The 13,552-nt window shown below is 38.5% G+C and overlaps 1 protein-coding gene across 1 annotated transcript; it reads left to right on the plus strand.

Moving 5' to 3' along the window:
- The first annotated feature begins 5,038 nt into the window (after window positions 1–5,038).
- Window positions 5,039–13,158, plus strand: LOC106904433 (adhesion G protein-coupled receptor G2-like). Its single transcript, XM_088004604.1, has 8 exons — window positions 5,039–5,134; window positions 6,826–6,951; window positions 8,312–8,427; window positions 11,223–11,491; window positions 11,564–11,660; window positions 11,833–11,962; window positions 12,333–12,489; window positions 12,646–13,158. The coding sequence occupies exons 1-8, from the start codon at window positions 5,039–5,041 to the stop codon at window positions 12,735–12,737; spliced, it is 1,083 nt and encodes a 360-aa protein (XP_087860730.1). The 3' UTR covers window positions 12,738–13,158.
- Window positions 13,159–13,552: the final 394 nt, after the last annotated feature.

Below are 13,552 nucleotides of genomic sequence, written 5' to 3' on the forward strand. Positions count from 1 at the left end.
GTAACATTATAACGTGATGTAAAGCTCAAAATGTCCTTTGTTCACTTTTCTTCTTGATAAAGTTTCTGCTCTGACCTTTAGTGCTGAAGGTGTGTTGACCCTTAGGCAGAAAGTCCACCTGTATGTTCTGCTAGTCAATCAGCTGATTAATAAAGCATGAAACACACTGACACTGCAAGGCTCTCTCTAGGCTGTAATATACAGCTGGGTGCACAAACACATCATTCAAAAAACTGGCTAAAGAAATCTGCTCCAATCAGACCAGTTTAATTTATAAAACAGATCAAGTGGCTTTTCATAATTTTAAATTTAGCTAACGGGAAAATCAATCACAGTCTGAAGATTTTTTATATCAGTACATAAAATCCTGTTAATTCGGTAATATAATATGACATAATATGACAACTTCCAAGTGATAATTGTCTGGTTCAGCTGCCCTAAATGTCATTCTAACACTATCACTCTTTCAAACCAGACTAAGCATGCCTGTTCGTGTATTGCTTTTTGACATTGTGAACAAAGTTTGAGTTGTCTCTACAGTTTCATTTATTTGAAGATGGGCAGCTAAGGTTTCACGACTCCATGAAAATCAAAGGCAAATGGTTATCTGAGCACTTCCTCTTTTTTTCCTCATACACTATGTAAATAAACCTTTCAAACTCAGACTTTCCTCATTATTTTTTTCCTCCTGCTGTCACACAACCGTTCTCTCAGCTTCAGCTTTCGAAGCTCAGTAGGCACCTGGAGGTTTCTGTCACATCATCTGTTCTTTTCCCAGACAAACTCGCTACAAGAACTTGGCAACATGCAAAGGTAGGTTATGATACTTTATATATACAACAATATTTCATCTGTTTGATGTCAATAAAAGATTTGAGTAAAACTATTGCTTACTTAACAAAGCAGAGACAAGATTATTGGTTATGTATTTCCAGCCAAGTGCAGGGCATCATATAAATATACCAGCCTTTGTGTCAGTTCGATCAGATGAAGGTTTGCAAAACAAAGTGACAAAAACAAGCAACACTCTTCACACATGATCCTGTACGACATACTACAGACTATCTTAGGGCCTGACTAAGATATCTGTTTTGAAATTATGACAATACATTAACAATACAAGCAGAACAAAGACACAATGTTACCAGAAGAAAGTTGGAAAATTACTAGAAAAAAGTTGTTTCAATGAGAGCAAAGCTTTGATGGAGTTATAAAATCATCAGGTTTGTGATTTTTCCTTTAAAATAGTTATTTTCACAAAGTCCTGCTACTGATAATAATTTGATGCTGATATGTTAAAAGATCAAATATTTGTAAAACTGATACCGAAGTATAACTTATCAAGATGCTCAAAAATTCTCATTTTAATGTATTATTTCTTGTGTAGGAGTTATCATAAAATTACTGCTTCATTCTACTGATATACGACTTTATTCTCGTCATGTTATGAGTTTTTTCTAATATTAGGACTTTTTAGTCCTATTATTACAAATTTATTCTCATAAAGTTATGTTTATTCTCACATTATCACAACTTTTTTCTCATCATGAGTTTTTTCTTGTGTTATTTGGACTTTCAGTCAAACTGCTTTATTCGTAGAATTTAATAGCTTTATTATTGTATTAATGTGACAAAATTCTTATATTTATTTTTTTTTTCTTAGTGTGGCCCTCATACCCCGTCTTACTCTTGACTTTTGTCAAAATGCCTTCATTTCCTTGGCAACATTGTTAAAACCAGATTTAAAAGCATGATTCAACTAGTCAAAATGTATATTTTGCTATTTATTTCTCTCTTCTCTTTTTCACTTCTGCGTTGTTCAGTCCATTTTTATTTCTTGGTTAGATCTGTAAAGCATTAATCCTGCACCACACTACTGTATATTGGCACTTCATTACAAAGGAAGCAAAAATATTGCTTCCACATCAGCTTGCTATGCATTTAACTCTGTAGCAGATGCAGCATTAATTCTATGGTGACCTATGTGAAACTTACTACCAGACTTTTTGCACCTAATAAAAAAAATCTTCCACATGAGCACCACAACTCACATATACTGTTTGAGTTTAGTTTCACCAACCTCTTGCTTAGTTGTATTTATTTACATTTTTTGACATATTCTAATCAATGTCTCATATTCATTTCTATTCATTTGTGTTAGTTTCTTTATCTATTCTTGTGTTCTGTTCTTTCTAAATTTAGTTTTTTAGATCGGAATTGTTCTTTTCCTTATGTTTTGTAGTTAATTTGCTTAGTAGGTTTGTACTTTTTCTGCCTTTTACTCTGCTTGTCCTTCACATCCTGTTCTTCAAGCTGTTCTAGTTTTCCTATTATTCTGTTTCCTCTTTCTGTCATAGAATTGGGTCCTTCTAAAATCCACTTAGCAGGACATGTATGCACAACTGCAAAATAATACAAAAGTGAATCAAGTATTGCAACAATGACTTAATAGAATCTAATCTCACACTACGCAATGCATGTGCTTCACTCATTTCAGCATGCTGGCTGCTTGAAAGTGAAAATTGTGACATTAGTAACTGCCTGATTAAGTTAGCTGACTAATTGAGGGCACTGTAAATAATACGTTGATCTTAAAAAAATAAATAAATAAATGGAAGCAGACCAGAGTCAACACAGTGTATGGTTGAATGACTAGTGATAATAGCCCTTATATTCAGTTTCAGTACTTCATCATTGGATGTCCAACATTATTATTTAAAGAATTGACAGGTAAAAATAGATGAAAAACATTTTTTTGACACCGACAGTTAAAATTATGGCCTAAAAAGTCTAGCGCAACCTCTGCTCCAACCCTTGTTCTTTTCATCTCCTTGGCGCAACACTTCATGTGACAGCACTGTGTCCAAACTTTCACCATCGCCAGTGTATGCATATACATGGGTTTCTCTTTCAAGCACGATACGTGTTAGTTTTCCTGCTTGTTCTTGGTTGGTTTGTAAAACTAGTTCATCTTATTTGCAGCATACATAAATAGTAGGGTTGCTGAGGATTCATTCACACAGTGTTAACGGAAATTACATATACAATATTAATATTAAATGGTGCGATATTTGTGTATGTTATTAGTCAGAAACTAATATCAATGAAAACACTGTAGTGTCTATTTTAAATAGTATTATCTAACCAAGGACTATAAATGATATACAAGGGTAAACCTTTGTTGGACAATTTTGTTCTTATAAACATATGGCAGATTTTATCTTAGTGTAATCCTGTTATAAAATATCTGTAAAGCTCTGCATACATTCTTCAGGTTTTTTTTTTTCATGTATCATGTTATTCTGTTGGCAAGTAAGGCGGTTTAACATGCTTCCCCTGATGACTAATCAAAAAAAACATACAGAGGCTATTTCTATATAACTGTCTATTTTACAGGATAAAGTGCTGGGGCCTGTGGTGGATGATCTTCCTTCCCAAGCTTTTACTCGGTGAAGAATCGAACATTTGTAAAATACCTGGATTAGAAAATGGACTATGCAATCCAAACATAGAAATTACAGGAGGTATGTCCAAAGAAACCACTAAGGTCTTCTGGTTGTGGTTCTGCTCTGCATCCCCAGATCCAAAGCCAAACATGGAGAAGCAGCATTCAGCTTCTATGTACCACAAATCTGGAACAAACTTCCAGAAAACTCCAAAACACTAAGTGCCTTTAAGTCTAAACTAGAAAACCAGCTATTTAGTTACTTTTGAACCATAATAAATGAAACATTGACCAATTTATTTGATGCAACTTGATGATTCTGATGATGAAAATCAAAACATGGATGTTTGATGACAGACATTCATCAGAATGTTTGTCGCTGGTTTCTCAATTTTTGACTGTATGGTGTTTTTATGACTTTATTTTTGTCTTTCATGACGTAAGGCACTTTGAACTGCCCTGTTGCTGAAATGTGCTGTACAAATAAATTTGATATTGATTAATGTCCCATATTTTTAAGCCCACTGTTAAAAAAATGCAGATACTAAACATTGACTGAACATAGCACCACCTTCATTTATGTTGCTGAAAACCAATATGTGCTATTGCTGGGACTGATAGTGAGCTAGAGGAGCAACTTTAGTGTTCTACTTTTATGTAATATTGAACTGTTTTAACATAGCACATCTTTATTTTTCATATTGTGTCAAGCCTGAACAGGATCTTATATTCTATTAATAGTATTCTAGTGAGCTATTTGTTTTCTATGCATTTATGTTATTTTTATGTCTGTTTTTGTTGTATTTTTTATGCAGTCAGAACTTGTATTACCCTACCGTCATTGTGCAGGAATGTTGGGAGATGTGAAGCTTCTCCAAGTGAGTCATTTCAGTGTAGATTTTGCTACTGTATGTGTGCTAACTCTGTTGAAAAGTCCTGCAATGTAAAGCTATGAGAAAGTTTAATGTTCCCAAAAAGCCTTAGTGAGTTTGATGATGAATGGATGTCCTCTCTGACTTGTTTTGTTGTAACCTTTTGTTTTTCTCAACAGAAAGTTGCACTGATCACGTTCTGTAGCACTATATGTAATAACATGTATCATTTTACTCTGTAGGCAGCCTTTCTGAACAAAATGTCCAATGTTGCATTGAAAATTTATTCAACATTTTGAAGAATCAAACTCGCCACAATGAAACTGTCGAGTAAATATTTTTATATATTTCAGCTTACACCGATATTTTAATATTGTCTTTGAGAACCGAGTGTTTTACGCTATGTGTTCTCTTGTCTTTCCACAAGAACACTTAAAACCATAGAGAAAGCTCTGGAGGAAAGAGAGGTGACTGCAGGGACACTCAAAATGACAAACATTTTGGCTTTCATACAAAAGCCCACTATTCCTTTCAACGGTCTTACCATTTCTGCCCATGACTCTGAGGTAACACTTAATTTTATTTTATTATTCTTAATATTATGCTTATTCTGATCAAAGATACATGAGCAGAGAATTTTGAACTATGTTTTTTTTTCTGGATCTTCTTCAATCTTTCTATGTCTGGCTGTGATCTACTCCAGGTGACGCCAGGTACGATCATGCCAGACAGTTTGGTGAGCGTTCGTCTGCCTAAAGAGTTGAATCTTGGCGCGGAACATAAAATTGTGTTCTCCAAGATTCAGCTTCCTAAAGAGGTCAGAGAATAATATGATATTTAGGATCTAAACATTTTGTCTCCTTTTGTTTTTAGCAGTAAATAAACAATTACACATTATTGTTCAGTTCTACCTTGAACAAAGTTACCCTGATAAAACTCTCATACTTGTGCTACATTTGTGATTTCCCAGAGATTTACACCAGTTTAGACTAAAATTGATCACAATAGATGATATAGTTTTTCAAGGGGCAGTATTTTGTGTTTTCTAGGCACATTGTGCAATCAAATTTAATCAAGTAACCATGTTATCTTCAGTTGTTGCTTTATATACATAAAAATGCTTCATATACATAAAATATGACTTAAAAGAAATGTGTCTTTGTAAATTAAATTAAATTGACATTGGGCCTCTGTCCCTTTATAAACTCCTGCTCTTTCTGAAATGCCGCTGTTGGGTATTTTTCTTGAACCTACATAAAGAACCACAGACAACGTATATGAATTTTATGACAAAAACTTTTGCAAAAGGAGAAATCTCCATCAACAACTTCTTCAGCCGTTCACAGAGAGTTCTGATCTGCTTTCACGTGAGCTCCTTCTTTTATTGTCAAAGAAAAACAGTCACAGGGGGCAGTCAGGAAAACAACAGAGGTCGTAAAACATTTAACCTAAACAAACCAGCAACTCAGTTCCAGGTGTGATAACTGATCTACGGTCTGAGCCCAGTTCAGCTCTAGGTCAAACTATCAACTAAGAGAAGGGTAAATAACACAAGAAGAATTTAAGGTCTGAGAGCCACAGAGTTTGACTGTCTCACATGAAGATAAACAGACAGTCGTAACCTCCAGGTCAGTTTATACACACATAAGGAAGAGAACACTTTAAACTAAAAATCACAATAATACTGATTAACATTAGACTGAATATGAACTAAAGTGATAACAAAATGATAATACCAAAAATCTCTATCAGCCGCCTTCAGGAATTCATCAGAACATCCTATATTAACCTTTTAACAACGTTTTATAGGAGAAGTAGCTCCTATATTGAGCTCAGCTGATGCGCAGTTCCACAAGGTGTTTGCTGGCTAGTCTGAAGGAGCTGAGTGGGGAAGCTGCAGCTCTGAGCAGCCTTCTGTGCCTCAAAGGTGGGGCTCGGTCCACCCAGACATTTTGCTCAGCTGAATGGTTGCCATGGAGATTAAAGGGTTTCTCAAACATGAAAGAATCAATTGCAGGTACCGTTTTAAATAAACTGACTTCATTTCCTTTTGTAGGCTGCTTTGGAGCTCTCAGATAAACTGTATGATCATCAACTGATTGGCCTGAGCGTGCGATGCAAGACCATTTCAGGACTTCAGGAACGAGTCAACATCACCATAAAATTAACAACAAGCATAAATGTAACAATCATGTCATTTCCCCACTGTATTGTTAAACTTGGGTTTAAACCTTATGTTGTTTCAGAATGTAGGTTTGATCAGGTTTAGTAAAGATAAGTGAAAATTAAAATCTGATGCTAAGATTCACTAAACAATGTATTTTTGTGTTTTAGGAAACCCTGAGGCCAGAGTGTGTGTTCTTAAATACTACAACACAAAGTAAGCATAAACCATTACATGAACCCCGCGTAGTAACATGAAAAATCATTACTCAATTTGTTGGATCGGACATAAATAGACTTTCTCGTAGAGTTATGTGCTGATGAACATGTGACGTTGTCTTTAAGTTAACAAACTGCTCTGTCTCTGATTTACCAGAGTTTAGTGTGGATGGATGTTTTACCCTCTGGGATCGTAATCAGAGTCATGTCACCTGTTCCTGTGACCATCTCACATACTTTGGTGTGCTTTTGGTAGGACAAACCTTTCTGTTATTAAATATCCACGAGGGCTGTCCTTTGCACTCTAAAACATTTCTAAAAAGTAGTCAGGTCCCTGTATGACCGGTGTCAGAGTCTGGTCCGCAGAGCCGGCAGTGAGTCGAGCTCGTTTCCAGTGAGAGTTGGACTCCGCCAAGGCTGCCCTTTATCACCGATTCTGTTCATCACTTTTATGGAGAGAATTTCTAGGCGCAGCCTAGGTGTTGAGGGGATCCGTTTTGGTGGCCTTAGGATCGCGTCTCTGCTTTTTGTGGATGATGTGGTCCTGTTGGCTTCATCAGATCGTGATCTGCAGCTCTCGCTGGAGCGGTTCGTGGCCAAGTGTGAAGCAGCCGGGATGAGGCTCAGTGCCTCCAAATCCGAGGCCATGGTCTTGAGCCGGAAAAGGGTAGAGTGCCTTCTCCGGGTCAGGGGGGTCGTCCTGACTCAAGTGGAGGAGTTTAAGTATCTGGGGATCTTGTTCACGAATGAGGGAAGAAGGGAGCGGGAGATCGACTGGCGGATTGGGGCAGCGTCTGCAGTGAAACGTCACTGTACCGGTCCGTCGTGGTGAAGAGAGAGCTGAGTCAAAAAGCGAAGCTCTCGATTTACCGGTCGATCTACGTTCCCACCCTCATCTATGGTCATGAGCTTTGGTTCATGACCGAAAGAACGAGATCACGGATACAAGGGGCCGAACTGGGTTTCCTCCGCAGGGTGGCTGGGCTCTCCCTTAGAGATACGGTGAGAAGCTCGGTCATCCAGGAGGGACTCAGAGTAGAGCTGCTGCTCCTCCACGTCGAAAGGAGCCAGTTGAGGCTCGGGCATCTGGTAAGGATGCCTCCTGGACGCCTCCCTGGTGAGGAGTTCCGGGCACGTCCCACCGGGAGGAGGCCTCGGGAAAGACCCAGGACACTCTGGAGGGACTATGTCTCTCGGCTGGCCTGGGAACACCTTGGGGTTCCCCTGGAGGAGCTGGAAGAAGTGGCTGGGGAGAGGGAAGTCTGGGCCTCCCTTCTGAAGCCTTTATTTAGCCAAAGCCTTAATTTGGATCAACACGCACAGTGGAGACCATCTTAGCTCTACCATCCAATCTAATATCCACAGTCATACTTATCTTTGCTCCTGGGATGCAGACAGTCAGCACCTGACTCTTTCATTGTAGAAGCAAAGGGGTTGGACTTCCATTTTGGCATAGCTTCATTTTTATAAGTGATGGCAGTTCACTGAATTGAGTATCCACATTATAAAGATAACTGTAGCTTTAAAATGTTAAGCTTTTTCTAAATTTTATCTTGCTAGAAAATTGATAGGTGTAGATGAGCAATAGAATGTGAGTATTTTTTCTCCTCAGGTGTCTGCAGACCTCTCAGCCAAAGATGCTGAGATCCTGTCCTACATCACTTACATCGGCTGTGGTATCTCTCTGTTTGCTCTCACCATCACTGTTTTGCTGTTCACAGTCAACAGGTAAAGTGTTATTTCATAGATTTGGGATTTGCCCATTACTCAAATGATTATTTCATTTTTCCTAAATCAACTATTTTCACTTATTCCTTTTGAACTAACGTATTAGTTAGCATTATAAGGAACAAAGAATAGACTCTATAGTTAAGGTTGCCACACGTCCCGTATTGAACCTAAATGGGACGCGATTAGTTCCGTACTCTACAAATGTGGACGTATAATAATAATGAAATGGTCCCCGAGTATATTATATAGTAGGCTGCCCCAGTCATTGCTTCACTCACAGTGTTGGTGTTGCGATATTGTGCCCAACGTCTTTCTGGATAACACAGACCAACCGACACGTTGCCGCAGTCTCTGTCTCTTTCTCCGCTACCTCCCGGCTTTAAATGTATAGGGGCTGGTCCCTTGGTAACCCTAGTCGAAGCACCCCGGATGAATGTCTAAGTCCTCTCCGCTGTTCTGATTTGCTTTCAATTTCCCCGTGGAAAAGGGGCAATTGAAAGTCATCAAGCAAATCAGAACATAATATGAATTGGATATATTAAATGAGTAATTATTGAAGCCATTCAACTCTGTATTTATTTTATATTGATGTGCCGCAGCAATCTGATTGGTGTGATTGGAGTTACTTGCTCCACGCTGGGATCTCACACAATTATTCGCTGAAGTTATTCTTTAAATATATTTAAAGAATAACACCTGGGCATAACACCGGACGCTTTGGAGCGTCTGGTTAGGAAGCCCATTCAAAAACCTTGGTAGAAATGGTGCGTTTAATTTCAGTCTCCATTACATACAGAACAGAGAAAACTAAAGAGAATGCAATGTTGAACCCATTTATAGTCTAAACAGAGGAGCTGGCAGTTTATCTTGAGGAAATAAATAAAGGTGAACAAGTTAATTAGATCGTAACATGCGCAGTTCACTGCGGCAGCACAACCAACGCGGACGCGGCTCTGCCGCTGCAAAGAATTAAACTTAACTAATGAAGGTGAAGACGTGACCCTCCCGCACCCAGAAGGAGAGCGGCGCTCAGAAGCGCGGCAGACATAACATCTGTCTGTTTCGGGGAAGTGAAATCACGGAAAAAATAAAAAATAAAATATAAAAAATCCTCGTACGCATAGGGTAAAAAAAGAAAAGTTTCATGTAGTGGTCCTCAAACATTTTCCTCCAAGGGCCACATAACTTTTCCCTTCTCTGGTGGGGGCCGGAGTCAGTTTGTAACAGAAAAGGTGTGATGATTGCAGGAGTGCCTAAATGTAAAAATATATTGTTTTCCAGCACAATCAAATAACCCTCTCTGGGTTCTTCACAGAAATAATCCAGGAAGGATTATAGATCGTATTTTCCTAACTATCAGCCGCACTGAACTCTAAGCCACAACCCCAAAGTTAATTTATTTATTTTTTTAACCAGTAAACATACACATATAAGCCACAACGATGCAGCAGCAGCAGAGGGGGGCGGACACCCAAAATTTGAGTCATAACAGGTCAACTGAATATCACATTTATTAGGGTTCACAAAGAAAAAGTGCCAACATTAAATTTAACTGAACTTATTACGGTAACTGAATGTGACAGGTAGCCAATCAGAAAGCGCGGTGACGTCAGAACAGAGGGGAATCCCAAACAGGTGACATATCGCGCAACTGACAGTCCGGTGGATATCGGAGATGATATGTCGAAATGTTTATTATTAAATCTAAAGGTCATTATTATGTTTATTTAGTTAAAAATGTTAACTATGAAAAAACACAGTCACCTCCAAATCATAGTGCAGCAAATAGAGCGGCTGCTCCCGTCGTCTTTTATCCATCGCCTTTTCTTTTTGTTACGTCTTTTGTCACTTAAAATGACTCCACAAACTATCACTATTGTTTCTACATAGTCATCCGTGTTTGGTTATTCTAAATGCCCGCTATGTTTGGGGGTTTTACTGGATTATCCTCTGGAATCGGTTCGTGTTGCTCCTGCCTTGGAGACACGAACCGATCGAACCTGTTGTTCTTTTATCAGCTCTGTGGTCACAAAGGTTTGGAGAATCGGCCGAAAGTCCTTAAATCTTGCCGTCTAAACAAGATTTAAGACTCACAAGCTCTACTCATTTCCTCTCGACCACTGCCCAAACGCTCTGACTCTGGTCGTTATGGTAACATTTCTATATCCCTTCAAAATAAGATACAGAAGCGTCACAAAAACGAACATTTTACTTTTGTGAAAATTTTAACTCACGATAATGACTAACTGGAGCCCTGAGCTTGTTTCTTTGCAACGAGACGGTCCCATCTGGGAGTGATGGGAGACAATGACACCCGAAGTGTTGCTTATATCCACAGCCTGCTTGGTCTCAACATGGCGAAGCAGCTTTAAGCTTCATAGCCTAATTAGCAGCAGAGCGGCTTGTAATGTTTGACTCACCTACCGGTCCAGGATAAATCCATCCTCCTGTCTCTTCTCTGGGCCTTTTCCCCTTTGCAAAGAAACTTTCCAAAGATACCTGATCTGTTTCTTACTCATTTTGCTGCTTGTGGGCTCAATGTTGACACGCAAGTAACCGAGACTTCCAATGATTCACTTCCTGCTAAAGAGCCCCCTGGTGGTTGAAGAAAAACCCCACATATCAGGAAAATACGGTAAATGGAAAAAAAAAAAAATCTGAATGCTCTGGTATTGTTCAGGGGGCCGGACCAAATGTGGAGGCGGGCCGGATCTGGCCCGCGGGCCGTAGTTTGGGGACCACTGGTCTAAAGCCACTTTGTTGACATAAAGAATGTCTTCTGTGTCTGACAGAAAACTCAGAGGAGACGATTCCAAGAAGATCCACATCAGCCTGGCAGCTTCTTTGATCCTCCTCAACGTTCACTTCCTCTCCAGTCAGGCGGCAGCAGCGTTGTCCTCCACTGAGCTTTGTCTCTATGTGGCTCTTCTTCTTCACTACTCCCTGCTGGCCTCTTTCACCTGGATGGCCTTGGAGGGCTTCCACCTCTACCTTCTTCTGGTCAAAGTCTTCAACGTCTATGTGAGACGATACCTGCTGAAACTCAGCGTGGTGGGATGGGGTGAGTGGCATCGTGTGATACTGGAGGATAAGTATTTACAGCTTTAAGAATGTATCAATCGTTGTGTTTCAGGTCTTCCAGCGGTCATTGTGTCAGTGGTGGTGATCGTCGACAAAAACACATATGGTCATACTTCTCTAAACTTGTCCAACCCCAACGGAACAACAGTGTAAAGAAAAGACAGTCAAAAAAACTTACATTTAAATAATAAACTATCTTAAATATACTGTACTTTGAATTCTGTCTTAATGTTAAAGCAGAAGCACTGTGTATAACATTTTATTTATGTTTTTCCTATTATATGACAAAAATGGTTGCTTTTCCCTTTCTTCTACATACAGATGCTACGTAACCGAAGACAAAGTGAAGATGGGGACCACACTTGGATTATTCAGTTTGATGTTCCTGTTCAATCTGATAATGTTTGGAATCACAGTGAAATATTTTGCGGACTCCCACATGAGAAAAGAGGTAATTATTATTATTATATGTTATCATAAGGTTTGTCACCTTTTTTTTCTCGTATTGTGATTTATTCTTTAACAAGCTTCTACCATTATAGCCATTTCTCCACCGTTGCTCCCTGCGTGCTCGGTATGAGGGATTGATTGAAAGTCAATGACACGATACCAGTGATTGACATGCTAAAATAACAGCACCATCTAGTGACCTGGCATGACAACTACAGCTTACTGTGTCTGCGGTTAAATCTAAAAGTGGAACTATCCCCCAGTCAACGTCTGAAAATACACGCAGTTCCTAGGCAGCAGTATTGTGCAAATGTAGCCTGACCGAGCATGTAATAATGTCTTGATAATTTTGTCCATGTTTGGTGAATCAGCACGGATGGAGCGGCCTTAAAAACGCCAAGCGAGAAATAGTCACCGTGCTGTTGCTTCTGGTTCTGCTGGGCCTCCCCTGGGGAGTCATCTTCTTCTCGTTTGGTAACCTGACCACTCCTGCACTCTACGCCTTCTGCATCCTAAACCCTCTGCAAGGTCAGGAGAGCTCGTTACAACGTGACTGAATGTGTTCTGTTGTGTCGTGGCACCTGGTGCAAATCAAACAGGCTGTGACCTGATTATCTATTTGTCAGTGCTCCAGCATTATTTACATGACGCTGACATTTTCTCCACTTTCTTTTTTCCCCCCAGGTTTCTTCATCTTCATTTATTTTGTGTTGTCTTTGAAAAAGACCAAAGACACAAGCTCTGAAAAACCTGAAATCCACCAAATATCTGGATGATTCATAAATGGTATATAAAGTGATATTTACTACAGTTAAACTAGCATTTGGTATTTTGTTGAATATTTGTATTTATAGTTTAATGTTGATTTGCATTTTTTTGTGTGTTTAGTTTATTAGTGAATTTCTGTACACTTTTATTTCTTTTATTTAGTAATTTACATGCTTAGCTACCCCTCTTGTGTTTTAATGATTTGATCAGTCATTATATATAATCCGGTGTGTTTTTTCAGCTCATCATTCAGTTTTGTAAACATACATTTTTGTGTTAAGATTAAAAAAAAACATCTTTATAATCATTTCTGTGACTCCTCCTGCTTGTTTACTCCTTCACATTTTATGTTTCTAGTTTTTTTGTTTGAACACAGTTGTGATGTCGTTTTCCTTAATTAATAGTTTTGAATAAATATGTGAATGATCACTCTCCTCTTTGTTAGTTGATTTTGCACCAGTTCCATATTATTATTTTTTATTTAGTGCTGCATGTTTCCCCCCTGATATCAGACACGCTATTTTTCCTCATTTTTTACACCAGATGTGAATTTAATGCCAAAAGATTTAGTTAATTCTTGTCTGAACATTTGTGCATTATACCAAAGACTAAAGTTACTAAAATACAAAATTAGAAAAAAGAATTAAGACACTGGTTGAATGTCCAACCAACACTGTCACTGAAAGCTATAGTTACATGATTCACATCATTTATATGGTGTTTTTTTTTCTTACATGTTTGAAAATGGTAGAAGATATCTTTGTTTTTAAAGTCAGTATTGTCAAAGGAGAGAATGGAAATTATCAATGATTGTTTTCTTTTA

Source organism: Poecilia mexicana, unplaced genomic scaffold (genome assembly GCF_051168715.1).
Source record: "Poecilia mexicana isolate PSO_F unplaced genomic scaffold, ASM5116871v1 scaffold_3, whole genome shotgun sequence".
Classification (NCBI taxonomy): Eukaryota; Metazoa; Chordata; class Actinopteri; order Cyprinodontiformes; family Poeciliidae; genus Poecilia; species Poecilia mexicana.